This window comes from Phyllostomus discolor, chromosome 12 (assembly GCF_004126475.2).
Source record: "Phyllostomus discolor isolate MPI-MPIP mPhyDis1 chromosome 12, mPhyDis1.pri.v3, whole genome shotgun sequence".
Lineage (NCBI taxonomy): Eukaryota > Metazoa > Chordata > Mammalia > Chiroptera > Phyllostomidae > Phyllostomus > Phyllostomus discolor.
In genome coordinates, this window is record NC_040914.2 from 43,524,703 (window position 1) to 43,552,354 (window position 27,652).

Genomic DNA, 27,652 nt, shown 5'->3' on the forward strand with positions numbered 1-27,652 from the left:
GAGATACGGTCCCAATTTAGAGCAGACCAGCCAGGTACTCCTGGGCCACCAGGTGTTGACTAGGGAACGGCTATAGATAGCCGGTGACATCACACTCCGCCTTTGGGTCCGGCCGGGTCATTGTATGGAAACAAGCTGGGAAGCTGGCGCCGACCAAATCCGGGGTCGGTGTCGACAGAGGGGGACACCGGACACCGACTGTGTCCCGGGAGCTGAAATGTCACCTCGGGGCCCTCCTGACACACACCGGCCGGCCGGAGCCCGGGGGTCCTTTTCAACGGACACGGCTGGCCCCCCTACAGCCACCCAGGGCGCAGCGGGCCGGAGGGCTGTGGCCGAGCAGGCTGGACACTCGTGTCTTCCTTCAATAAAGCCAGGCCGGTTTCCACTGAAACAGCTTCTGACGCAGCTCCGTACCCGTCTGTCCTCCCCAAAGTGCACGCAGAGCAGCGTCCCCGGGGGACGGGCGGGGCGCGGCGGGGGAGGTGCCACGCCCCACAGGCCGGGGAACGCCGGGCTGAACAACATCAATGTAGACCTAAGAAACTGCAGTAAGTGAACACAATCTATTGTGTAAATGAATTTAGTAACAATGAAACCTTAGGTACTTTTCCAGAGGACACGTGTTGGGAAATGACGACACGAAGGGTCCTGTCACCCAGGGCCAAGCTGACGTACAAGAAATAAGCCCTGCCGCTCTGCCGGCCCTCAGGTGACCACCCCCCCCCCCCACCATGTGCCGTGTAACCACAGAAACCACCTCTGGGGTCAGCCCGTAGAGCACAGCAGGGGGCAGGCCATCTGGACCCCCGCCCTTGTGAACCCCGGGTGCATGATGCACCTCCCCGGTGCCCCACGTGCCCCGCAGCAGCACGGGCAACGCCGGGAGCCCCTCCCGACGGCTCTGGTGAGGACCGGATCGAGGCCCACACGGAGCCACTGCGGGCTGCTAAGCAAGACAGGCTCTGCCCCCCCAGCCCACCTCTGGGTTGGCCTCCCACCAGACAAACCCGCGGTCACTGTGGGGGTGCGCACGCTCGGTGCCGGAAACGCAGCAGAACTGGGGGGCAGAGAGGGGGTGACAGCAAGCTGACAAGAGCCCCTGTGCCGGAGCACAGAGCATCTGGGAGGCCACATGGGGGACAGGCCGGGGTGACGGGCCCAGGAGGAAGGGGATGGTGGTTCCCGGGGACACAGTGAGCAAGGGGAGGGGGAACTGACTTTGGTTAATCCTTATAGTCATGATCTGGGCGGTAGGAAACAATAATCATTATAACATCATTCTAGAAGTAGGAAACACGAGCCCCTACCTCGGCTAAGGTCGCTCAGGGTTCTGCACTAAAGCCAACGCCCTTCCCACCTACGAACGTTGTGGATCTCAGCAGGGCCGAGCCCCCGGTTGGGGGAGGAGGCCGATGCTCACCTGCCCCAGGAAAGGCAGGGTCGGCCCTCCCCAGGGTCTCACTGGACACGGTGACATTCGAAGAGACATGCGTTCCCCCAGGGAGCTGGCAGCACACCTCATTCCAGACGGGCAGAGATGACGCCGCACAGGGACCCCCGGGCGCACGTGGGGGAGAAGCGGAGCCAGGAGCGGGCCCAAGGACGCCGGAGCAGCCGCAGGTCTCTGCAGGGCGGGCAGCAGCAGAACGGCCAGTCCCCACCCTCCACGCCCAAACCTGATTGCTCCCCGGGTCGCACGCCCGGCGGTGCGTGTGCAGTGCGTCTGCGGGAGGTTCTCCGCCTCCGGTAACGTCTCCCGGTCACTGTCACTGTGGTCACTCACTGTGCTCCGTCTCCTCCCCCCACTCTGAAGTCTCTCAGGACTTGGCCTGGAACCACCTGTTCCTGCACCCCGTCGGTTTGCCGTGGACCGTTTTACGTCGCGCATGCGCTGCGCCGTGACCGTCTTCTGTTCGACTCCTCGCGCAGATCTCAGAACTCGTGCCCCACATTTGTTTAATTCTCTCCACTCCCCCAGCACGAAGCCTGGACACACTCTGGATGCTGATAAATACTTGAAGAAAATAAGTAAGGTCACAAATCCCAAGAGAGTCTTTAGAGTAGGGTTTTCTCTGGAATTTGATGTGAGCAGAAATAAAACGCGAGAGACATGACTAAGCTCCGTGTGTAGTTGACGAAAACGAGCCAATTAACGTGAGGTGCTAAGGAGGCAAAGCGACTCTTCTGCGGCAGAGCAGCCGTGTGCTGCCGGCTTAGCGCTAGCCGGCTGAGTCACAGGCCGGCTGTCCGACCCCCTTCTGGGGGGCTCCGGCACGTGTGTCGCGGGAGGGAGCACATGGGAGCCACCGTCGGGTGCGGGGGCGGCGCCAGAGACGGCGTGGACGCACCCGCTGCCAAGGCTCCCGAGCCTCGCGGGGGATCCACCTTCATCTGACTCACCGTCTTAAATGTTTGCCTTCATGTTTGCCAACTGTCTGAACTGGCGTTTCAGCGGCTCTGATCATCTGCTGGGAGGAAACGTCTAGGTTATGTCACCGCTTTTGGGGCCTGAAGCCGGAGAACTGAAAACCAGCGAGGCTGGCTCCTTCTTTCACAGGGTCACGGACGTCTTTCCCGGCCTCGGGTGCCTCGGCCTGGCCCCAGGCGCTGGGGGTGGGGTGGGGAGGCGGAGACATCACACAGGGGCCCGGCCTCCCGGCACTTGCATTCCAACAGGAGAGACGGGCAGGAAAACGGACAGATTCGATAAGGTGGTGCCGTGATAAGGGGGTGCCCCGGGAACACAGACGCTGTGCACAGGACGGGGGCGAGTGAATACGGCTGAGTGTTCGCTCTGTGGGAGAGACGAGTCAAATACAAAACCGGGGAGGAAGGCAGGGGCCAGGTCAGCAAACATCTACTGAGCGCCAGCCCTGCGTTACGCCGCCAGACTCAACAAGTCGGCCAGAGACGTGAAAGATGCAGCCTCACTCTCAAGGAGTTTAGGATTTAGGTGGATGTAAACAAATGACGATACATTATGGTAAATATGTGACTATTCATGTTAAAGACATGGAGGAAAAGACACTCGGTTTTCGCTGGAGCTGGGGACGAGGAGGGGGTGTCACGAAAGGCCGGCGGAAGGTGACACACCAGGCCGAGAGCTGCCGAGTGCACCGGCGCGGGCTCCTCCGGGAGCCTGAAACCCTGGGGCGCGGCTGTGCACCTGGGCAGGGAGGGTGGCAATGAGGCTGCACAGGTAGCGCAGAACCAAACCGTAACGGGCTGCGACTCCGCACTGAGGAACGCACAGTGTGTCCTGGAAGCGGTCAGGAACCACCGAAAGGGGGGCGGACCGAGGGGTAGGTGCGACTGAGTTTGTGGTTTGGAAAGAACCCACTTTGAGCCGGCTGGTGGATACACAAGAGCCGGTGACACTGTTACCTATTTTCTTGTTCTGTGCATTTCATTCCAGTTGAAGAGGGACGCTGTCCTGGCAGAATGGAGGAGGGCCCGGAGGGGGCAAGTCTGGCTGCAGGGGCCAGCGGCGGGCTGTCACTGTGGTCTGGATGAGACGCGGTGCGAGTCAGACCTAAGAGTGGCGAAAGGAGAGGCGTGGACACAGAAGAAATGGTCAGGCGCTCAGTCCACGGGCCTCGGGGAGGGACTGGGCGTGTGGGAGGAGTCCGGGACTGCTGGCTGCCAGGCTCCTGGTGTGGGTAGCAAGGAGGAAGCATTCTTCAAGGTTGGTGGAGACAGAGGTGGGTGAACAGGCTCAGGAAGAAAGATAAACTCACGTCACACTTAGACACGGGCTGGAGACGCCCGTCGGACACCCAGAGAGAAGTTTCTAGTCGGCAGGAGTATTTATGAGGCAAAGGCTCAGACAGCGCGGGTGGCCGGAGCCGTGAGCACACGGCTGGAAGCCGGAAAGGAGACTGGGTCCGCAGAGGTAACGTAAGGAGCGTACAGACGAGGCCAGGGGGCGCCGACGTTTAGGGACAAGCGGGGCAGGAAGCGGTGTCCTAGGGCAGAGGGGCGCCATGCAAAACTCGGAAACAAAGTGAGAAGGAGGTTTAAGGGAGGAAGGAGGTAAGTGTCAAACGCTGCACAGACACTAAATAAACCGAAGACTCCGGACAAGCAGTCACTGAATTTGGCCCCAGGTCCGAGGCCCGGTGAAGGCCGCCAGAGCCGCTTCAGTGGCGTGGCGTGTCGGGGACAGACACAGGGCTGCCGTGACGAGCAAGGGGGAGGGGCGCTGCCACGCTGCAGGTGCAGAGCGCTCTTTGTCAGAGACTCCCCCTGTGCAGAAAGGAGATCCCAGATATTTAGCAGAGGACAGGGGATTGAGGGCAGGGTATCGGTTTTGTTTTGAGACTGGAGAAACCTGAGCCAGCCCCCACGGTGGGTGCAGGGGTGGGAGGAGCCGGGAAGGGGGGTGGAAACAGAGAAGGGGGAGGTGTGACTGCCAGAGCAGTGCCCAGAGGAGCAGTGACCGCACAGACCGGAGTCTCACAGCGGCACGACGGAGAGACGAGAGGCGAAAGGGGCAGAAAGAGGTCCAACTGCACGTACAGGATTGGGGAACCCAGGGCATTAATGCTGAACCTTAAGTTTATCTGTGAAACAGGACACCAAGTGAAAAACAGAAGCCCAGGGAGGCGGCGACTTGCGTGGCTGCTGGTCTGCACAGCGGCTCCCGCACAGGAGAGCAAGGAGCGGTGGGGAGGGGCAGCGCACACCCCACCTGTGGTGGCCTCCGCAAGTAAGGCCGCGGACCCACCAGGCTTGTCTGGGCCGAGTGCGGGATGCGCAGATCTCGGCCCCACCCACCGGCATCTCTGGAGTTCATACGGAGGCATTCACTGGGTTCGGTCCAGGCGGGCTCAACACCTCGCTCTCTCGAGCTGCACCCTTGAAAGTGGACGGTGGGGACGGTGGTCAGAACATAAGTTCCAAGGACAGGGGACGGGGGAGGAGCCTCAGGTTGCTTAGGTCCAGCCCTCGGGTCAGCCGCTGGCCCCACCCTCTGAGAGGCCTCCCCCGACCCTAACCCCCAGGAGGAGGTCAGGCGTCTGGACTCCCTGTCTGGTGCTCTCCCCATCCCCTGCACTGTTACACTCACTCACACTGAAGACACTTGTGTCACCTGAACGTCTGCTTTAAAATGGGGCCTCCTATACTTGTCAAAGATCACTAGGCAAGGCTGGCTTCACACACACGTGTGGAACGGACTCCCCGTCACCACGGACAACACACTTGCCGCCAGCCTGGACTGAAACCCAGCAGGCTCACCCGCGTACAGTGGGGGACACGTCACAGGCTCACCCTCGGATGAGGGTCCTGCTCACTCAGCCGTTTTCCAGTGCTTAGGAAATGCTCTCAACACTCGCACTGTGATGTTGCTTCATTGGAAAAGATTCTGGAAAATTACCAGGAGGAAAGATGATGGTCGTGTGGGTGGGGTGAGGAGAGGCTGAGAGCAAACTCTGGACAAGCCCCTGGGCCTCTCTGGGCGTTTCCGGGGTCCGGTCTACATGTAACTCTCGCGTCTGACAGAGAGCAGGGAGGACCGAGGCAGTGCTGACGGAGACCACCGGAGCGGCCAGTGGAGCATGCGCAGTCAGCCACAGGATGTGCGGGAGGGGTGCTGAAGGTGAGCGTCGTCACGAGGCTCCAGATGAGCCCCGTCACACGAAACAGAACTAGGCAGGTGCTGTGCAATGCGAGTTGAAATCACTTGTACTTAGAAAACACAGTTGGTGCCATTATTTACGTATGAACAGCAGGAAAAAGGAGAGAGAAATACCTTCGTATCATAATCACAAACTTTAGAATTGGAGAAGACTTTGATTCCAACCCATTAAGCCCAATTCACAACTTTTTCTTCCCCAAGATTGCTCATCTTCCCTTCTTCTGTGATTTCTCCCGGGATACCAACTGGCTTCCGTGGTAAACGGTGATACTCAGGGAGCAGAGAAACTTGTAACTAGCACTGGCTGGCTCCCCGCACGCTCCCGGAAAAAACCCCCTTACACAAAGAACTCCTTATGTGGGAGGATGACACGGAGGCAAAGAACTGGATTAAAATCTTGTAATCTCTGGTCAAAACAACTGCATGTAATTACAGCCACAGGAGCACGGATGTGATTCCAAGCCAATGTCTCATATGACTTGAAATATTTTCTTAGAGACTAAACATTTACATAACATATAATAACTCTAATTACCATTAGCATTCCCATAGCATCTTTTTCCACTTGATCCTAATGTACTTTACCTACACAATAATTAATTCTTACAATAACCTCACGGAGCAGAGAAGCAGCGAGGATTATCACTCCCATTTTGCAGGAGATAAAGTCAGGGAGGCAGGTCCCTGGCGGAGCCCAGGCCCCGGTGCGGAGGCTGCAGGGGCCGAGCCCCTGCCTTCTGGAGGGCCACGCCCACCGTGCAGAAGGGCCTGGGCCGTTCAGCAGAAGCAAAGCTGTTTCACGTGCCTAAAGGTTTGTGGAGTCGGAAATGGAAAGGAGAAAACGGTGTTTCACTGGGGAGAAAGCGAGGCCTTTTGAAGTAGCACAGACTTGACCAAAACCCTGCTGCCACTTACCAGCTGTGCCCTGGCATGAATGATATGCCCTTTCTTTGCACCTCAGTGTCACCATCTCTGGAATGGTCATTGTCCCGGGTCACTCACGGCCACGGGGCTCTCTCGATGCCAGGATTCCTTAGGGTCTTCTGCTGGTGCGTTTTGCTTCCAGATCACCAGGTCAAAGGGAGGCTTGAATTATGGGTAAAATAGGGTTAATTTATAAAGTGGCTAGAAAATAAAATACTGAGATGTAACACTAATAACAGACAGCAGAGTCAACTAACAACAGCCAGTCTTTTCCATACGTGTCAACAGGACATTTACCATGCAGCAGAACATCATAACCAATGATGCCAATGGCCTTCAGTTGCCAAGCAAAGATTAAATTATGGCACAAATACTCTGACTATTGCATATAAGTAAGTACTATATTTTAGGCACATTTCCATTAAAAGTGGTTCCAAGGAAAATGTTTTGGTATATAAAGGTTGTCAATTATCTGGAGAATTCCTTTTCACAGAACAGATTATTTCCTGATGATGTCAGAAAATGAGGCACAATAACTGATAAAATATAATATGAAAAAACATTATGGGCGACAATAGTTTCACCTGAAAATTGGCTGGAATACCTAGAATTTTTCACAGCAACTCTCAGAAGCCCGTGAGCTCCCAAGTGCCATGAATGGACTTTCAGAAAAGAAAGACACTCGTTTCTGTGTGAGTCCTGATCACCCGGGAATAACGCCATCAGGAAGTTGCAACGAAATCAGCAAACAGGCCTTCGACAGCTCTCCTTTTTCCAAATCTCCTGTCTCCTGACACCAGGTAGGGAAGCGCTTTCCTGAGCTTCTCAACGGCTACATCGCCACCCACACATTATATTTATTCTAATCTTCTTTTCAAGTGTGTGTTTCCTATCCCTGCCTCCTAAATCTGGGCATTTCCTGAGGCGTAGGCCCTGGCCTTCTGCTTTTCTCTATAAATACTTTCTCCTGTGGAGAGGCTCACATACACTGACGATTCCGACCGTTGCTTCTCCGTGGATGACTCACACACTGACATATTTGGGCACAGCCTCTGTTTCTTCAGCTTCGGCCCTGTGTTCCCAACAACCCCCTAAACACTGTCTTTCAGACAACTCACTGCTGCCTCAAACTCTACAGATCTTTTTGAGCTCTGGGCTCCTGTCTGCTTTAAAACCAGCTCACCCTGTGGCTACCCCTTCTCATCCCTGCTCCCCAGACTTACGGAATGGGAGTCCTCCCGGACTCCTCCTGACCCTTTCCTCCCATCACCTGCTCAGGGATCGACTATTCAACGATCGCAACCTTGGCCTTTCCGCTTTCCCTTTTCCCCAGCACCAGGCGTATCCTATCTGCCACCCGCCCTATCCCGTACACGTGTGCTCGGTTAATGGTTCTAAAACATGGCTCGGAACATTCGTGGTTCCATGGTTCATTCCAGAAACACGTAACTGAGTGCTTGCTCTATACAGAGCACAACATCACACACGGCAAGACGCAGGAATGAACTGGGTGAAGGGCTCTGTATGGGCTGGCGGGGGGGTGGCTGGTGCATAATTTCAGCTCTGAGTTAGAAAGTGGTAAGCATGGAATGAACACACGAAGTTTCAGTGTTGGGGGCAAAGGGGGAATGAAAGGGGAGCAGCAGGAAATGAAGTTCGAGTTTTGAATCCACGTTAATGAATTGGGGGCATGCTGGAGGGTGGAAGGATTGAGCAAAAAAGAAAAAAAACAGAAAGATGAATGAATAAATGAATGAATAACTAAATTTGGCCTTTATTCTACAGGCAACAGGGAGCTGGTCAAGATTTTGGATCAGAGCTGCGCTACCAAACGGCAAGGTTGTGGGTTCGATCCCCGGTCAGGGCACAGACAAGAATCAACCAATGAATGCATAGTTAAGTGGAACAACAAATCAATGTTTTTCTTTCTCTCAAGTCAGTAAATAAAATAAAATTTTAAAAAACGCAAATGATCCAAACCTATGGCAGCCGAAATGCCAGAGGGGCCGACAGGGGGCCGTGCTGGAGGAGCGGTGCCACCGGGAAAGGCACTGCCTTCCCGCCGTTCGGGGGACCATCACGGGGACTCCGATCAGGTGGAAGCAGCAGGGCGCCTGGGCGGGTGTCAGAACTCCTGCGGGGGTCCAGTTGGCAGAACCCGGTCACTGCTGGGCGCCAGAAAGGCAGTAAATGGCACCCCATACAGACATCCAGGCACCCACGCCGGAAGCTGGGGGTGGCACGTAAAGGGGCGCAGAGTCTGCAGGTAGCCGGGAGGCAAGAGACCGAGCTAGTTTGGGATATGCAGCTTGTATGCACCTGCGGAAGGTGGGAGAGGACGTGGCCGGGGCACTCGGGGGCAGCCGGGCGGGGGCAGCCGGGCGCTGGCGCCTGCCGCCGGAGGGGGGAGGGGCGTGTTTGGGGAAAACACGTTGGAAACGGAGTGTGGACCTCTTCCAGCCGAGGCCCGCCCTGCAGGAGGCCGAGGTGCCGCGCCGCTGAGGTTACCCGCTCGCTCCCCTCTCCGCGGCCTCGCTTGCCTCGCGTCCTCCGCTGACCCGCGTGGGGGCAGGCGGCCGGAAGCGGCCTTTCCCTCCCTTCTCTGCAGATTTCCAGGACTTCCGTCCCCACGCGTCACCGGCTCCCACTCAAGGGGAACTAATATACGGGGACGACTTCTACACGGGTGCCAGGTGGGTGTCCAGCGCCCTGGAGGCCGGCACGCCGGGCGCGCGCCGACCTTCGCACCACCACCCGAAAAGCTGCGGGAGCGCCCCACGCGGCGCCCTAGATATCGCGAGATCTGACGGGCCCGCCGGTGCGTCGCTTGCCGGAAGCGGAAGTCGGGGGGGTGTCGGATTCTGACAGTAGTCGCCCGGTTACCCTGGAGAGGCGGGGGGGTGTGGAGCCGGACGCGTCGCGGACCGGAGGTGGGTTTTCTGCGTGTTTCGGCGGCGGAGCTCGGCCCGAGCTGAGTAGGCACAGCGTTTGGAGGGTGATTTGCCCGGGTGGGTGCCGGGGAGGCGGGAGGCGGGCGGGCCGAGCCGAGCCGAGCGGCGAGCTGTCCTGGGTCTGCGGCTCCGGGTCTGGGAGCTTCCGCGAGGTCGGGAGCCGGTGGCCCTTCCCGGCCTCTGGTTTCCTTCGCACCCGGACGTCCAAGGTGCCCCGGGAAGGGGCGAGCCTGCCGCCGCCTTGGCAGACCAGCCCCGGTCTGCTTTGCTTTGGGAGCGGACTGGAAAAGCGCGGTGGTTTCCAGTCCTTACCTCCCTGGGTCCCCCGGGTTCACCGCCTGGGGCAGCGAGACCCCGTTCTGGTCAGTCCTTCCCGGGGGTTAGTCGCCTGCAGCCAGAGTCCTGTGTGGTTTCATTCGTGGTAAATAAACTGACGCTCGAGCGCAAGTCTGAAAGGCTGCGCCCCCTCGTTCCAGCGGAAAAGAACGTGCCCTGTGCTGGAACTAGTTATTCACACCAGAACCAGTTTACCTGGTAAACTGATTCTAGTTCACCTAATAAACTAATTCTGAAGGCTCAGCGGGCGAGCCTTGGTATCATTTTCTGGCTCATCGCTGGCACTTTTGGGCACTTTCAGTCCAACCCCTGCGTTAATGTAAAGCCTATATGGTCTCTGCTCCCTCCCCTGCGCCTTTTGAGGTTGTTGTTTTTTTTTTAATTTTTATTTTAATCATTGTTCAAGTACAGTTTACTCCCTTTTACTCCCAATCCAGCCCACCCTCCCAACCCTCCCCACTTCCCTCCCATTACCACCCTCCCCCTAGTTTTTGTCCATGTGTCCTTTAAGGGTTTTCTTGAAGGTTGTTTTTTTTTCCCCTCCCACAGATCTGCACAACCCAGACATTCTCAAACTGTACAACTTCAAATCCCTGTGGTGAGTAAAACTCAAATCAATAAAAATTATATTTGTTAATTAAATTTATTGTGGTAACATTGGCTAATAGCATTCTGTTTAAACTGCACTCTCATGAGTAACGATAAATATATTTACTCGTGGGATGGCGCTGTGGGAGAACTTAAAAGTAGAATAGCACATCTGCCCTGCCTTGCGACTTCTCCTGCCCATCTGGCTAGCGATGGGCCATCTGTCTGGTGATTTCTGTGGCCCCTATAGAAACCCAAGCACGGATTTTAGTGAGCAGAATGTATTTTAAACCGTGCCTCAGATTGGAGAGTTGGACAGCGGTGTGCCAGGCCCAGACACGTGGCAAGCCTGCCGTTTTTCATAAGGCACATACTCTCTGAGAGGGCAGTGGTCTGAAGGTGAAAATCTAGACGTCGTTTCTTGCACCCGAACAATCGTTGGATTAATTTTGTTGGGATGAGGCAGTGTCACAAATATGTGCGTGTTTTGAGGGATCTGGAGGAAGGACAAACTAGTGAAGCAGGGATCTGCCGACATCACATCTCTTTGTCAAAAACTCTCTACTGTAAGTTAAATACAGGAAGAAAAATAATTTGGGGGATGTCAGATAAGGAGAATTTTTAAAAAAATGTTTAGCATGATGTCACAGGTGCCCCAAATCAGAAGACAGGTTTTAGGAGTCTTGAGGCAAAGAGCAGAAAGGTGGGTTTGGGCCGGGAAAGGGAGGGGAAGGGAGTGCGGACCAGTGTCTGGTGGGGGAAGGCGAGACAGTGGGGCTGCCGCCAGGATGCTGCTGCAGCGGGCTTCCAGGACTTGGGTTAAGGTGGAAAGAAGTGAACTCTGTCCCCTGGTCTCTCAAGAATTAGGTCCCTGCGGCCTAAGCCCCATCTTTTCTCAGATGTAGAGGGATCTCGGGAAATGTCAGTGAAGGAATACTACTTGTTCAGTGAATTCATAAAGGTCCTGGAAGACCCAGCCGATACAGATTTCAGTTTTTATAGCCATAGTAGTCATTTCTCGTTCGTCACAGAATCTGGGGTGAGAATACACTGGATACCATTATAAAATACTCTAGACTACATTTTTTTAAAAATTGGCTTTTTTCTTTTAAGCCATGTCACGTATTTTATCCTGGGCATACCGAAAATTGTTTACTTCTTATTTTTTTCACTGGCAAACTACTGTTAATTTTTTAGAACCCTAACAGGAACAAATTAAGAGGTGCACAGAACTCCAGAATGACTGATAGTCCGGAAGCTGTCCCCAACTTTGAAGAGATGTTCGCCAGCAGATTCACAGAAGGCGACCAGGAGTACCAGGAGTACCTGAAGCGTCCCCCCGAGTCCCCCCCGATCGTCGAGGAGTGGAACAGCAGGGCCGGTGGGGGCCAGAGGAACCGGGGCAACTGGTACGTGTACTGCTGGGGACGAGTGACGTGCCGACGACGGCTGATCTGGGAGGGAAGGCTTCAGTCTGCTGGCCCTGGGACCGCCGCGGGCAGGGACCCGGGTGTTTGTTCCCTGGCGCAAAGTAACTGGCTGCTAAACACTTGTCGTAGCATTTCGTCAGCCCATGTGGTTTTTCACCTCATTGTTAAATGTGTATGTGTTAATTTTTTTAAAAAACATTCTTTCTGTGGATGAATATTTTATTTGCAAATAGACTTTAAAAACCTTAAGTCTTCTGCAAAACTTTGCATAAAATTCCATAAAGAAGGTAATATTTTTGTTTTATTTTAGAAAGTACATATAGTGGAAGTTACTTCTATTTAATAATTCACAATAGATGGGGGGGGGGTCAAACTCATTGTCACCGGGGGCCACATCAGCCTCGCAGTTGCCTTCAAAGGGCCGCATGTAATTTCAACTCCTGAACAATTAAGGAGTAGTTCCATTTAGACAGTCCTAAATTTATTCCAGCCCTTTGAAGGCAACTGTGAGGCTGACGTGGCCCCTGGTGAAGATGACTTTGACACCCCTGGATTAGACAAAAGGAATAAATCACCATTGTTTGTTTGTTTTCACAATTTAACAGTTTTCCATTTGAATCAGAACCATCTTGTTGTTTTGGGTTTGGGTTGGAGTCTGCCCATTTCTCTGCCAGTCATGCCCAGTGCGACAGTGACAGGAGGACTTGAGTGTTGGGGGTGTTTCTGAGTAACTGGTGCCATAACGTTCCACAGAGAAAAGTGTTCACCACTCTCTTGTTTACTGAGTACTCAATCGACAAATTGCATGCCACAGGGTAGACTGGTCCTGCGTTGTCTTAAAAGGGAAGTACACACGTGTTCTTGTTTTTCTGTTGCAGGTTGCAAGATAACAGACAGTTCCGAGGCCGGGAGGGCAGGCGGGGGTGGCCGAGTGACAACCGGTCCAACCAGTGGCACGGCCGGCCCTGGGGCAGCAGCTACCAGCAGCACCGACAGGAAGCCTGCTACCCCCACCAGCACGGACACTACGGCTACAACCAGCGGCCCCCCTACGGCTACTACTGACGCAAACGTCAGCGGCTTTCAGTAAAACCGTCCGCGTTGTTAACGAGACAAACACCCGTGTGTATCTTCTGTTGGTCGTAGTTTTACATCTGATTGTAGAGAACAGGTTAATTTTGGGGGGAACTTGGGGCATCTAAGATCTGACCGGAGAGGTGGGATGGTTGCTGGGTTATGTCGCTTACCTTCTACCTCAGACTCTTCTGCTTCAGGACTTCGCAGAGCTTCGGGCTCCTCCTTGTCCAGCCTTCCGTTCTGTCTCTGCTACACACGGCAGTTAGAAATGCTAAAACAGAAAACCTTTGCTTTCGCTCTTCAGTATGAGCACATGTCCATTTACGTGGATGTGCCCGTCCCTGCGGTCTCACAGAGGTCGTAAAGCCAACTCGTGAACGCACAGCCGTGCTGTGTTGTGCTGTGTTAACATTAACGCCCGCCCCTGGAAGGCAGAGCAACTGTGGTGGATTTCATTTGGGGCTCCTGTCGCTATGTGACTATGGTACTTCGTAACTCCTCTGCGGGTGTGAGTCAGCTCCACGGCCATCACGGTCTCCTTCAGAGGAGTGTCACGGATAAAACCGTAACACGAGGAAGGAATCGTTCTCACTTCTAGTGTCTTGATCTCATGGTGGGTGGGATTAGGGCTCGCAGTTATTTTATACAAAGTCTAAGGCCTTTTGCTAACTGAAGCATAGTAGGTCCAAATTCATGCCGCACAAAAGTACGAGGAAAACGCTGGAACATTCCCCCGTCCTTTCCAATCACGTGTCGTGGACCCCACTGCCACTGTCTGACCCTGTCGTCTTCTCCGGTGCTCAGTGCTGGCTGCCTCTGCGATGTCACATTCCCTCCCAGATGTGCACTTTTGCCGCTTCCTCTTCTATGAGTACCGTGATGCTGTAACTTTCTTTCAGAGCGATCATTACATTTCAAGTAATTTTAACGGCCGTTACAATGGCTTTATTTAAATAAAATACTCAAAATATGAATCTACTCCTCAAGTTTTGGTGGTTAGCCTGTTCTTTCATACGGTGCCATGAGGCTTATGCTCTTCTATTACCATCTCTTTCATACCCATTGAGAAAGGTTTATTTGATTTAAAAGTAATGTTAGAAGTGTAATGCTTCCTCACAGGCCAGAGGGAGTAAAAGCACCTTCCGCCGTCTGCGGTCTCTCCTACACTCCGCGCCGGGCCCTCGGCTTCTCCGGGGGCTACGTGTCCATGCTCCGGCCCCAGCTCTCCTCTCCTCTCCCCCCGTCCTGGAGAGCCATCTTTCTGGTAACCTTTTTTGTTTTTTGGAAAGGACCTAATAAAACAACTATTCACGCTCAGATGTACATAAAAGCAAGGGGTTTCCTCCACTCCTCTAATCACATTAACGGACACCCATAGAGACAGGTCGTGCCACTGTGGACACGCGGCCCCGAGAGGTGACCCCGGCCGGACCGTGGCCCAGCATCTTCTCCTACAGCAGCTGGGCTGTTACAGCCACTCACCGGAGCAGGCCCGGCAGTGCCAAGCAGGGCGGCAGCGGGCCGCAGCTGTGGAGTAGGGCCCTGGAGGCCCTCTGCGGTGTCCGCTCCTGACACTCGTCAGGGAGACCCAGCGGTCCGGGGCAGAGCTGGGGTCGGGGGGGGGGGGGCGGGGGGGAGATCCAGCAGTCCAGGGTGGAGCTGAGGTGGGGGTGCCTCTCAGAAGGCTCAGGGGGAAGGGGACTGTCCAAAAACGTTTGAGTATTCTAACCCCGACAGAGTACGGCACCCACGGTCTGACCACCAGCCCTGCTCGAAACGAGGGTAAGAACCTTCCCTTTCACGTGAGCTGTCTCTGCATTCCGCATGAGTCATCTATATGCTGGTGGTGTTTTCTTTCTTTTCTTTTTTAACCCAACATTCCATGTTTTATTTTATGTAGTATATTTAAAGAGGCACACTGACATTTATCCTCATTCATTACACACAGGAACTCTTGAGATAGAGCTTTTTCACATTAGCTTCTCTCCCTTTTTTTTTTCTTTTCTTAAACAGCAGTCGTGTGCCCCAAACCAGGAAGACATAAAAGACATGGTTTCTGCTTCATGCACAGAGACAGAAAATTACATCAAAACAGTATTGATAGCCCTGGCTGGCGTAGCTCAGTGGATTGAGCGCGGGCTGAGAACCAAAGGATCACAGGTTCAATTCCTAGTCAGGGTACATTCCTGGGTTGCAGGCCACGGCCCCGAGCAACCGCCCATGGATGTTTCTCTCTTTCTCCTTTCCTTCCCTCTCTAAAAATAAATAAATAAAATCTTAAAAAAAAACAGTAATAATATAAGAAGATTAAAATAGTGTCAAATGGAGTTAATCTCAAACAGATGGTCTGTTGGAACGGCATTAAGTGTCAGGAGTCCTGGCTTCCAGTTCCCTCCCTGCAAGGTGTGTGACCTTGAGAAAACCACTTAGACTCGGAGTTTAACTGCTCACCTGCAAACTCGGGGATCATGCCCACCCTGCCCTCTCCCAGCGTTATCGTGAAAATAAAGGGGCACTCATGCGAGAGTGACGCAGGAAACCAGAATCTGTGACCGTTAACCCCCAGTGGCACGTAACCGACGCTGCACAAACGTGTGTTGCAGCGAAGGGAGGAAGGTGTTTGGTGACCTGTACCGTGCGGTGTTCGTGTCCAGGACGCAGAGTACCCGCCAGAGGGTGAGGCCGGGAGGACACTGAGTGAAGAGGAGCTGTGAACGTTTCCTTACATGAATTAAAATGTGAAGGAGTTACCAACACTATCAGACTGGAAAAGTGGGGACGAGCTTTTAAAACACCCCTTGGATTTTAGGGTTTCCAGGATGGTATGGGAGGCGCAGGTTAACAAGTCCCCCCCCAAACTCGTGTGTCGGATGTGACTGCACGCCCCCTTGCAGGGTGAAGCCACTGTTCGCACACACTGCCTGCCACTAGGCTGGGCCCGGTCTGCGTGGGCTCTGCGGCCCCAGAAGGAGCGCGGGGCGTCCCCGGGCTGCCCTGGGCACACACAGCACGCAGGTCCCCCACCGATGTCTGCACGGGCTGCCGGCTAACTCGGCTGGTGTTCTCACCCCGGTCCCGGCAGGGCACCGAGCGCCCGCATGTATCAACTACCAGTTAGGTTTTCTCTAAGTTTCAGTGACTTCTCCAGCTTCAGGGGATGACGTGACGGTGATCTCACGGTTTTTTCCGCTGCCAGTGCCATTAACTCCTGCCAGGAGCTCCAGCCTCTTCGTCTGAACTAAGTGAATGAAGCTGCTCAAATTGCTCAGGGCCAGAGCTTTTCCTTTTTTGTGTGCTCTTCTCATTTTAAAATCTCCTTCACTATACACGTTTTATGTACACAGAAATGTGATCAAGAAATGAAATAATACAAACGTGGACAATCTGTGCGCAGCTGGCGATTTCGGCCTGTCGTGTGTCTCTCTTCCCCACACCCCCACACACACACATGAATCTGACATACATGAACATTTTCTTTTTTTTTTATTAAGGTGTGGTTATTTTATATATAAAAACACATACACATACACACATATGTATGTATGCTCTTTGTTTATGCAACAAAATATAGTAGACTCCAGGCCAGCAGTCACAGATTAAAATCTAATGGTTTGGTTTTGGTAACACGCTCCAGTACAGATTTGCCAATGACAGCACGACCGTTCTGCCCCCGGCGGACACTGGGCGGTCTGGTCTCCCGTTCTCTGCCCTGCTGACGACGCCCCACTGCTTCCCGCGTCCTCTGGTGCTCAGGCGTGCTCTGTGGGGTGGTCTGCAAAGGTGGGACTGGGGGGGGGTGTCAAAGGACTGGTACTTTCAGTTTTCATAAACACTACCCCACCCCCTAAAACACTGCAGCCGTTCAGTCCCCGCCCCCCCATGACACGCGAGCGTGCAGGTGTGTGCCCAACCTCCCCGCCCGTGACTCCAGTTTCCCATGTGGACGGCCGTGAGCTGTCACGTTCCAAATCGGAGAACTGGACCAGGTCGTGTCCCATTGTCCGTCATCCTTGGTTCGTGTTCCACCTGGGACGCTGTGCCTTGCATCCGCACCTTTGTCTTGTCCTTTCTCCAGCACTTTCTTGATGACGACACCTTCACGTGTTTTTTGGTTCCACCTCTTGGCTTCCCTTCCTCCGGACTCCAGCGAGGGATGGAGGGAGGAGCTGACGTCCTCTCGGTCTCTGCTCCGGCCGCCTCCCTCCCTCGCTCCCCTTCCTCTGTCCCACCCGCCGAGTCACATGCCATGTTCGACATCTTCTTTCTTGGTGGTGTTGTTTCCGACATGGCTGTTATTTTGATGACACCTTCACCTCTTATTCTGAAACCTGATTGGCCACCCTGCCAGCACTCACCAGCCACGTGTGGCAGCCGGGCCCCGCGTCGGAAGCACAGTTCCGGGAGGACACAAGGCTCACATTCTGTTGCCTCGCCCCCTCACTCCCCACAGTGCTCCCACCCCCAGGTGTCACTGGGGAAACCCAAGGCTCTGGCACGGTCTGGAAGCCACCGCGAAAGTAAAACGGCACGTGGGTGAGGGGAGCTTCACGCAGAAATGACCACAGCCTACAACTGGTGCCGCAGAGTGTCGGCCTGTGCCCCCCGCCCGAACTCTCACAGCAAGGGGACCAGACAGACAGCGGGACACACAGCCGGAACAGGGTCATGGAATGCCCAGCATCTCCACTGCATCGGAAGGACTCTCGGAAGAGAGCCTGTGTGGGGAGACGTAGGCGGTGTCCCCCCTGGAGCTCAGGAAAAGGCAGCGCCTGTGCCTCCATCCCCAGTGTCCAGTACCGTCCCAGGGGAGGGGCTGGGAGACACACTGGGCCGCTCCCCGTGGCAGAAACGTGAGCTCCAGACGGTCACGGGTGACCCGGCCGCACTTTCCCCACCCCGACCCCACGCCCTCCAGGTGGCCTCCGAACAGCCGGCGGAGGAGACGTCCCTAAGGGGCAGGGGGCGCGGGACATGCTCGCCAGGGGTGCCGCTGCCCAGTCTCGCTGGCAGGCGTGTTCTCGACTCAAACAAGTACATTTGGCCTCTCATTTAGAACTGAGTCCCTGTCGGTCGTCCAGCCCGATTCCACTCTCAAAAACATCAACTGAAGGGGATTTCTGAAAGCTGTGAGTTAAGGGAGGAACTCGGGGTCCTACTGACTCCCCCACGGCAGTGACCCTGCACTTCGGGCACCCAGTCGGCCGGCTGGCCCCACGCTCTAGCCTGAGCTACGCTCACGGCACGGGGAGACGGCAGCCTCCAAGGAGCCTCCGAGAAAACGGGACAGGAAGGACCGCCGGTCTCAGGCGCTGCAGGAGGGACTTCCCGACGGCGCAGTCCAGTGCCTTCTCCACGTTGGGCGGCTCTCCGCTTCGGCACTGTGGTGCCCCCTCCTGGACCGAAATGGAAATTCTAGTAGGGCCTTACGTTTTTAGTCTCTAGGCACTTGTATTACATAAAAAACCTGACATGGGGGCCATGGCGGGTTCCGAAATTGATATTCTGCATTATAGTTAAAGGAACTATTACCCAAATCCCTAGAATTTTTGTGCGGGGGGATGCTGGGAACCCACAGCCAGGAAAGAACTGCCTCCCTCCGTGTGTGAGTTTTCAGCGCCTGGGATTTTAAACCCTGCAAAGGCACCACCTACACGCTCTGGCTCTCTCCAGGCCCCCACCCCCAGCAAAGGAGTGGGGAGAGGCCCCAGGGCCAGGTTTCCTGCCCCTGCCGCTGGGGCAGCACGAGCTGGGTTTTGCCTCTTTCTTGGGCTCTGTCAGCGTGAGGTATAGGCAGAACAAGGTACGCACCCTAAAAAGTACTTTACAGCAGAAAAACGCTAGCCATCGTCTGAGCCTTCCGGGGGTCGCAGTCTCTCTGCTGGCGGAGGGTCTCGCCTCGGAGTCAGCGGCTGCTGACCGGTCGGGGTGGTGGTTGCTGAAGGCGGCGGGGGTGGCTGGGGCGACCTCTTAAAATAAGACAACGGTGACGTTTGCCTCGCCGACTGATTCTTCCTTTCACGAATAATTTTTCTGTAGCACGCAATGCTATTTGACAGCATTTTACCCACGGCGGAACTTCTTTCAAAATTGGGGTCCGTCCTCTCAAAGCCTGACGCCGCTTCGTCCACTAGGCCTACGGAGTGTTCCAGATCCCCGGTCGCCGTTTCCGCAAGCCCCGCCTCCTCGCCGCCGCCGCCTCCGGGAGACTCCGTCTCGGGACACCACCCTCTCTGCCCGCCCGCAAGAAGCAAATCCTCATTCGTCGGGGACTTGTCACGACCGCAGCCAGTCGGCCACGTCCTCAGGCTCCACGTCCAGTGCCAGGTCTCTCGCGATGTCCACCACGCCCGCGGCGACCTCCTCCGTGCAAGACATCGGCCCCCCGAGCCCTCCGGGGGGGCCGGGATCAGCTTCCTCCAGACTCCTGTGAGCGTGGAGATTCCGACCTCGTCCCATGAGTCACATATGTTCTTGATGGCTTCTAGAATGGTGAACCCCTTCCAGAAGGTTCTGTTTACTCTGCCCAGACCCGTAGGAGGAGCCGCTGTCCACAGCAGCTACCGCCTTGCGGAACGTGTTTCTCAAATAGTACGACCCGAAAGCTGAGATGACCCCCTGACCCATGGGCCGCAGCGTGGACGCGGCGTGAGCGGGCACGAAAACGACGTTGATCTCATCGTACATCTTCAGGGCTCTCGGGTGGGCCGGCGCACTGTCCACGAGCAGCAGTATTTTGAAAGGGATCTTTTTTCTGAGCAGTAGGCCTCCACGGTGGGCTTAAAATACTCGGTAAACCACACTGTAAACAGGTGAGCTGTCACCCAGGCCTTGCTGTTCCACTTGTACAGCACAGGCAGAGTGGCTTTAGCGTAATTCCTGAGGGCCGTGGGATTTTCTGAGTGATAAACGAGCATCGGCTTCAACCTACAGTCGCCGGCCGCGTTAGCCCCCAACAAGAGCGTCAGCCTGTCCTGGGAAGATCCGAACCCGGGCACCGGCTTCTCCTCTCCGGCTACGAACGCCCGAGAGGGCATCTTCCTCCAGTATAAGGCTGTTTCAGCCACACTGAAAATCTGCTGTTCGGTGTAGCCGCCTTCGTGGATCGTCTTAGCTAGAGCTCCCGGGCACCTTGCTGCAGCCTCTGCCTCGGCACCCGTGGCCTCAGCACACACTCTGAACTGACAGAGAGGGCACCTTTCCTTAAACCTCACAAACCAGCCTTTGCTGGCTTTGACCTTCTCTTCCACAGCCTCCTCCCCCCTCTCGGTCTTCATCGAGTTGAAGAGGGTCAGGGCCTTGCTCTGGATCAGGCTCTGACTTAAGGGGACGCTGCGGCTGGCCTGACCCTCTATCCAGACCGCCAGCACCTTCTCCATGTCGGCGATCAGGCTGTTCTGCTCCCGCACCACTCGTGCGTTCGCTGGGGTGGCCCTTCCAACCCCCGTCAGGAACTTCTCCTTCGCATTCACGACCTGGCTGACGGTCTGGCGCAGGGGGCCCAGCTTGCGGCCGACCTCTGCCTTGGACACGCCCCCTCGCTGAGCTCGATCACCTCCAGTTTCTGGTGCAAGTGAGAGCCGTGCGGCTCTTCCGTTCCCTCGGGCACCGAGAGGCCATTGTAGGGTGGTCCTCTGGCCCGACTGCACCGCTGCTGTGTCCCGGGGGACAGGGAGGCCGGAGGGAAGGGGGAGAGACGGGGGGCCAGCTGGCAGGTGAAGCGGCCAGAACACACACACTTTTCCACCAAGTTCACTGTCTCGTGTGGGTGCGGTTCACGGTGCCACGAAACAGTGACAACAGAAACATCAAGGGTCCCTGTCCACAGGTCACCATAACAGATATAATAATAACAACAAAAAGCATGAAATATTGTGAGGATTACCAAAATGTGACCCAGAGACACAAAGTGAGCGAGTGCCGCTAGGAAAACGGCCCTGAGAGAACTGCTCAGCACAGAGCGGCCACGGCCCTCCAGCGTGTGAAACCACAGGTCCCTGCAAAGGGCCCTGGAAAAAGATATGCCTGTGCAAGTCTCGATTATTCTTACATTCCCACAAAATGCTGAAGCATTTTTGAAAAAGATGTAGACGACAGTTTTGCACATAGATATGCATTTTGAAACATACAGACTACACAGCAGGGACCGATTTTCCCGTCACGTGGAAACCGGAGTAGAAGGCCATCCCCAGAACTCCGGCAGTGGCGTGGGAACGCTCTCCTGTCGGTCTCCCGTCAGGGCGGGCCGCACTCAACCAGCAGCTGAGGGACCTGGGTCCTGGTCGTCACCTTGCACAGTGTGACCCCGAGTGTCTCTCAGCTTCGGGAGATCAGAGGCCCCGTCACAAAAGAAAAGGGGCCGACTCGGGTCATCTTGACTGTCCTCTCCGGCTGTTCTGTAATGCCACGAAATCTGGCTCATGCTTTCCAAGCCACTTGGGGTCAGGGGTTTTTAGAGCCTATATCCATGGTGCAGAGACCTCTTCTCATTTAAACATAAATGGATGTTTTGGTTTACGTTTTCTTCTATGCATTTAAATACATTTTCCTTTTTAACAGTCTCTTTGTCATTAACAATAAAAAATTCCTCAAAGATGTATTTTTTAATGTCTTACTTTTATTTTTTCTCAACTTGCTTCTCCAGTTTCTTCAAGACCTCTTCTGGACTCACGGAGGCCAGAAGCTTCACCACCTTTTCACGAGACTTAGCGCCCTGGGTGGGAGGGAAAAGCCCACGTCAGGGTGACACACTGAACCTCCCGACACCGTCAGAGACGGACCCTGGCTGCCTGCGCGGCAGCCACGTGCTGGCGGGGCTCTCAGAGGGTGGCCCGCAACCGTCCTGCCGGCTGAGCCTCCCCTTCCCCCAGCCCCCGAGACCCACCCGAAGGCCCCTCTTAGATCCCACCATACTGCAATTTCACTACTCTCCAGGGCTTTTGCATCTGGCCATCAACTTCTCTCACAACAAAGGCTGGGCATTAAAACTTTTAAATGATTTCTGGTTTGGAGTCATTCTTTTGTTTAAATTTAAAGTAACCATTATTTTTTAAGTTGCCAAAACAAATACTGCAACTTCATACAAACTTGGTATTAAATAATTCCAAAATACAGAACAAATCGTTATTCATGCTGCTACGCGTTTCTGAAAATTAGAATAAGCTGTCCACGCTTCCAAGTGCTGTGATCCCATGGTTGCCTAAGACAGCTGCCAATAAGGGGACATGTTCTGAAACACAGCCCTTAGAGAAGGCAGGATTGGAGCAGGGCTTCATCTGGTTGGCTGGGAGCTGCGCAGGTGGGGAAGAGCGGGGAGTGCCTTTCCGGCAAGCGTCGGAGCGTGCGCAAGGGCAGAAGACCGGATGTGACTTGCCCCAGGTGGTGATGCTGAGGGACCGGGTGTGATCAGGTGGGCTTTTAGGTGCAGCCTACCCATCGATGCCTCTGAATGCCAGCTGGAACCTGGAGGGGAGCTACAGGGCACAGCTCTGGGAATAGGTAGAGTTCTAAGAGACGCACACAGGCAGGGTCTCGCCCGTGCAGAGCTATCCCAGCAGGTCTAGGGCAATGGTCTAGAACCTGAGTTTCAGAATGCGTTCCCCGGCGGTCTTGGCGCCACCTTACTAGAAGCCCTCGGTATGAATGGCTTCATATGAGCTTCCCCCAGTGAGCAAGGGCCACGTGTGTGTGGGGCCAAAAACACTCGATGGACTTGCTGATGGAGATGGCCAACAACACGGACCATTTTAGATTGTTCAGCATGGTGTGACTCGAGGGAAAGGAGGGGCAAAGGTAACCTGACAGAGAAGGTACAGCAGTGACTCTGGAAGGGAGGGAGTCCTGGAAATGGTGTCGGATGAGGAACGGAAGGGCACGTGGACGGTCTGCATCAGGACCAACGCAGTAAGAATGAAGACGAAACAGGAAGAATCACAGATTTGAGTAGTAGCAGGAACGACAGTTAAAAACAACCAGTTTTTCAATTACTTGGAAAAGGAAAACATCAGCATTTTGAAAAGAAGGACTGAGGCGGGCCGCTCGAAGGTATTTAAAAGGAGAAAAAGAGACACCCACCTTATCCAAAACCACATCACTCTTCCTGAGCTCCAGGACCTTGGAGAGAAACCGACAGAGCTCCGCGTTGGCCTCTCCTTCGGACGGGGGCGCCGCGATGGCGACACTCACAGCCTCGGGGGTCAGATCTGGAACGGGAACGGTGCGGACCTCACCCCGAAGTCCTCCCTCAGGGAGCGGGGGTAGTCTGCATTTGTCGGGCACACGGGTTTTCACTGAATAACTGCTGGATGCAGAGATGAAGGCTGAAACTAATCGGGCCTGAGGGAGCGTGATAAACACAATAAATGCGCCTCCACCAGTAAGAAAACAAATCCAGACGAGAAAATCAGCATCTACCCGCACCCTGCTGACCAAGCTGGGCCTGCAGAATCCTGGACTTGGGCAGCTGGGAACTAGGCCTACCGGGCAGGAAGCGGTCCAGGCAGAGAGCAAGGCCAGGGGCGTGGCTCCAGCGACCTCCCTGAAGAAGGATGACTAGGGCAGCCCCTGGACTGCACAGACCTGCTCAGGGCTTCCTCCTCAGGCAAGCAAGAGCACTGAATTGGATTTGTCTCTTACGTGAAATCCTTCTTTAATGTTTTCAAAATGCAATATATTTTTAAAGTTTTTTTTTTAGAGTGTATTTATTTTTAGAGAGAGGGGAAGGGAAGGAGAGAAAGGGAGAGAACATCAATGTGTGGTTGCCTCTCGCACACCCCCTACTGGGGACCTGGCCTGCAACCCAGGCGTGTGCCCTGACTGGGAATCGAACCAGCGACCCTTTGCTTCGCAGGCCCTTGCTCAATGCACTGAGCCACACCAGCCGGGGCTCAAAATGCAATCTTTAATGAACGTTTACATAACACAGACACTAATGTGAAGGGCACACAAACATGTTTAAGGACTTTGCAAATATTAACTTATTTAATCCTCATAACTTTATGAAGACATCAATACCAATACAGTTTCCATTTTGCAAATGACATAGGAATCAAGATGGGCTCAAGGTCACATGGCTAGCAAGTGATGTTGTGAATCAAAAATAAATTCAAACTCATGCTTTGAAATCCGGGGACAAAGAACACCGCTTCTGAATAGTGCTGGTCCTGACTCGCCCATCAGCACGGCCTTTCCAAAGAGCAGCCTGCCTGTGGTCAGCCTTCTGCCGCTGTTTCTGAGAGAAACTGTTTACTCGGAGCAGGCTGCAAGTGAGCTCGAGCTGGCCCTGCGTCTGGGCTCACTTGGCGGGCACTTCACACGCTCACACTCCCTGCATGGGCACCCTGGCCACGGGCTCCGCGAGAATGAGGTCAAACAACCGTCCTCCTCCCCTGGCACTGATTCTAAGGTGTGCTTTCTCAAATTTTCATCTCCCCGAAATCCAGATGTTATAATAGATGGACATAAAGTGTTTAATGGTTATAGATTTTGTCTTTCTAATTGGTGCGTGAACTATCTGTGTAGCTCACAGTTGGTGGCATCTTAGATCTGATGACACGTGGCACTCGGAGAGCAGCCGGTGCCCACGGCAACGACTCGGGAGATGCTGGCCACAGAGGGTGTTGCCAACAAACGCCCAAGCTGACACGGCCGTTCCTGCAGCCAGGCCTGGCACCCCAGTTCTGAGGTCTTGTTTTTTTTTTTAAGATTTTATTTATTTATTTTTAGAGAGGGAAGGAAGGGAGATAGAGAGAGAGAAACATCAGTGTGCGGTTGCTGGGGGCCATCGCCTGCAACCCAGGCATGTACCCTGGCTGGGAATCGAACCTGCAACACTTTGGTTCACAGCCCACGCTCAATCCACTGAGTTACGCCAGCCAGGGCTCTGAGGTCTTGTTTTAAAAAATATTTTTAAAAATTGGCATGCTTTTAGAGGTGAAAAACATCTTCCACGTAATTCAGATCAATGGCTTTGAAACTTATTTTCCACTCTGAATTTCCTGCCACACACACACAGCAATTTCCCCTGAAATCCCAACACATTTAAAACAGACGTAAACACAGCTCCTGAGAGACCCTGTCTGCTGCCCCCCCTTGCCCACTGCAGATTCTTGAGGCAATAGCTTCAAAGCTTTTAACTTAGTCCAATTTTCCCATCTCACAGATGAGGAAACCGGACCCAGAAATGTTTTGTATCGTTTTGATTTAAAGCAAGTTCACACAGGAGTTGATGATTTAGTCTCTCAGATGTCAGGTTTTCTCTTCCTCCTTGGATCATGAAACTCCACCAAAACGTTTTCTTTCTGTCTCTAGCCAACGCCTCCAGTGCTGGAATAAGACAGCTAATAATCTAAACCACCCACGTCTTTTATGTGCCCTTTCTAAAACACCGTATTTTTTAAAAAAGAAAAACATACCATGTTTTTTCATCCAATCTGATACGCTTTAAACTCTGTATGGTCTTAAACACTGGTTTTACAACTTCATATTAGAATCGAGAATTTAAGAATGAAAAAAGCTTCTAACTGCACGTGTGAAAAACGCACTTGACCGTGCAGGATAAACTTTCAACAAAGGCAAAGGGAAGGGGGAGGGGCCGCCTGATCCACGCGGGACGCCCACCCCAGCGTTCAGATATACCTGTGACAGCATTTTGTTTAGAGCCAGGCTTGGCGTGGATGGCTATGGTGACACAGCCTTTGGGATCAACTGCCACAGGACCTAATTGAGGAAGTGGTCTCTCTGGCTCCTTGCTCTGGCTTTTACCCTAAAACGACAACAACAACCACGCTACAACTTTACAGGTTACAAAATATGCCCCCACACATTTGACCTTTCCACTACTCCCCTTCACCTTGAACCAAGACGAGCTGGGCTAAATCGTCCGTGTGCGGGGAATTCTGGCCACCTGCAATGGTTTTCCAGCATCTGTCACGGCCCAAATGAGTTCTTCCACGAAGCCTTCCTTCCCATCAAGCCCGTAGAGCGTTCCCTTCCTGCCTCGGAGACCTGACTCCGACCTGAACCTTAGTGTCTATGGTGGGCTCTGTGCTTCCTCTGTGCAGCCCGCAGCGGCAGAGGCCACTTACTTATGTTTTGTGTCTCAGGCGGCACGAGCTAATTAATAAATGCCTGTGGACAGCTAAGCCTGGAAGCCTGCGTGCGCGCGCGTGTGAATCAGGGGAAGAGACGGCACAACGGTGATGTTTAAAGACCTACTAGGTGAGTTAGCTGCAGCAGAACTTCCCGCTCGGAGCACGCAAGCGCCGGGCAGCCCGCAGCAGAGGCTGTGTCAGCGTGCACGAGGACACCGGGTCCAGCCGCCTCCAGCCCCCCGCCCGAACTAAGGCCGCAGCAGGAGAGAAAGAATCCCTGTTGCAGCAACACCCGGTGCGGTGCGCGCGCAGGCGTCACTTCCGGGGAAGGGAGGTGGTCCAGCCTGGGCGACCCGGGCACGTGCCGGCTGGAGCTGGCCGCGCAGAGTGGGCGCGGCGAGGTTTTGACAGAAGAGGTGAGGCGGGAGGGGGCAGAACAGAGCCTCCCGGGAGGCGCAGGCCGAGGACGCCTCTGGACACACGCCCACCGGGACTGCAGGGGACGTGGCCCCGGGAGCGCCCACCCCCCAGGAGCGGGCGGGCGGCCGGAGCTCCCACGCCCGCCGTGATGTTTCTCTCCCGCGGCCCACCCCTCCGCTGCCACAGGACTTGGCTACTAGCCTTGTTCGTCGCACCAGCTTTTTTCGGCATCGCGGCGCCCGCAGGGAGCCGGGCGGAGGCCCGAGCACCAAGTCCCGCTCCGACGGGCCTCAGTCCGCAACCCAGCCCGAGCATCCTCTCCAGGGAGGCGGTGGCGCGGGCGGCCGGCGCCGGAAACGCCTTCTGCGCCTGCGCACACCTCGGCCGGCGGCCGCTCCGGCACCAGGGCGACACCTGCCGGCCGGCGGCGGCAATACTCGCTTCTCCACGGCCGCGCGGGACCTTCTTGCCCTGGAAAGTGGCCCAGGCGCCCCAGAGATGGGGGTCACCCCCCTTGGGCCAGGCGCTCCGAATCCCAGTGTACGGAGAGGAAGCTAACTGGTGCAGGGAATCATTTGAACTCACTGTGAAGGGGTTAACTATCTAGAGGGGCACATGACATTAAGACAAAAAAAAAAAAAAAAAAGGATGGCAGCCAATAGGATAATGTCCTATTGACTCCGGTAGGAGTGAAACCAGAAGGGGGCGAACAGCCGGGGCAGGGGGTGCGGTTCTGCACACAACAGGAGACACTGGCCCTTCTGCTAGGAGCCTGGCGGACACCGCTGCCTTCCTAAGTGGGCAGCCCGGGCGCACATGCAGGCGTGTGTACAGGTGTAGTGGGAGGGGCTGGAGCTCCTTTCATTAGCCAAGGATGGGAAGGTGCTGGTGTGAGGCGAGTGGCACAGGTTCAAACGCTCAGGGGAATGGCACCGAGCTGCACCAGGGACCTAGGTGGGCTCGGGGGGCCATGAAACCAGCACGGCCTCCATCTGTGAGCTTTCGCACATGCTGGACCCGGCAGCCGGGAAGTCGAGGGCCACTGGATTCCTCCAGGTGGGTAGAAGGGGCTTCCGAGTTACTGGCTGAGTGGTTAAAGCGATCCAAGATGGCCAGTGCGGAAGGATCAAATGACGGACGGTGGAGTCTCACTGGGCAGGGGGGTGAGGAGGGCTGAGAGAAGTCCAGAAATGGGGA

The 27,652-nt window shown here is 54.8% G+C and overlaps 4 protein-coding genes across 5 annotated transcripts; 1 reads left to right on the plus strand and 3 right to left on the minus strand.

Moving 5' to 3' along the window:
- Positions 1 to 6,473: 6,473 nt before the first annotated feature.
- LOC118497827 (translation initiation factor IF-2-like) lies at positions 6,474 to 10,978 on the minus strand. The gene is made up of 3 exons (XM_036013553.1): positions 10,954 to 10,978; positions 8,546 to 9,823; positions 6,474 to 6,727 (listed from the first exon to the last, which is right to left on the minus strand). Exons 1-2 carry the CDS (start codon positions 10,976 to 10,978, stop codon positions 8,856 to 8,858), a joined length of 993 nt encoding a protein of 330 aa, XP_035869446.1. The 3' UTR covers positions 6,474 to 6,727; positions 8,546 to 8,855.
- RAMAC (RNA guanine-7 methyltransferase activating subunit) lies at positions 9,412 to 13,925 on the plus strand. Of its 2 annotated transcripts, XM_028502237.2 has the most exons (4): positions 9,412 to 9,495; positions 10,402 to 10,450; positions 11,638 to 11,849; positions 12,749 to 13,925. In XM_028502237.2, exons 3-4 carry the CDS (start codon positions 11,680 to 11,682, stop codon positions 12,933 to 12,935), a joined length of 357 nt encoding a protein of 118 aa, XP_028358038.1. In that variant the 5' UTR covers positions 9,412 to 9,495; positions 10,402 to 10,450; positions 11,638 to 11,679; the 3' UTR covers positions 12,936 to 13,925. The 2 variants fall into 2 exon arrangements, with proteins under 2 accessions (XP_028358038.1, XP_035869061.1); XM_036013168.1 differs by lacking the exon at positions 9,412 to 9,495 and having other exon boundaries at positions 11,649 to 11,849; positions 12,749 to 13,831.
- A 4,859-nt stretch (positions 13,926 to 18,784) lies between these two features.
- LOC114488685 (tigger transposable element-derived protein 1-like) lies at positions 18,785 to 21,507 on the minus strand. The gene is given in 7 exon segments (XM_028502445.2): positions 18,785 to 19,223; positions 19,225 to 19,324; positions 19,327 to 19,460; positions 19,462 to 19,699; positions 19,702 to 20,481; positions 20,484 to 20,516; positions 20,519 to 21,507. Coding segments are annotated over 7 exon segments (1,770 nt in total). The 5' UTR covers positions 20,565 to 21,507.
- Positions 21,508 to 21,541: 34 nt separating this feature from the next.
- Positions 21,542 to 27,078, minus strand: C12H15orf40 (chromosome 12 C15orf40 homolog). The gene is made up of 4 exons (XM_028502235.2): positions 26,657 to 27,078; positions 25,581 to 25,707; positions 23,019 to 23,146; positions 21,542 to 21,657 (listed from the first exon to the last, which is right to left on the minus strand). The coding sequence occupies exons 1-4, from the start codon at positions 26,768 to 26,770 to the stop codon at positions 21,562 to 21,564; spliced, it is 465 nt and encodes a 154-aa protein (XP_028358036.1). The 5' UTR covers positions 26,771 to 27,078; the 3' UTR covers positions 21,542 to 21,561.
- Positions 27,079 to 27,652: the final 574 nt, after the last annotated feature.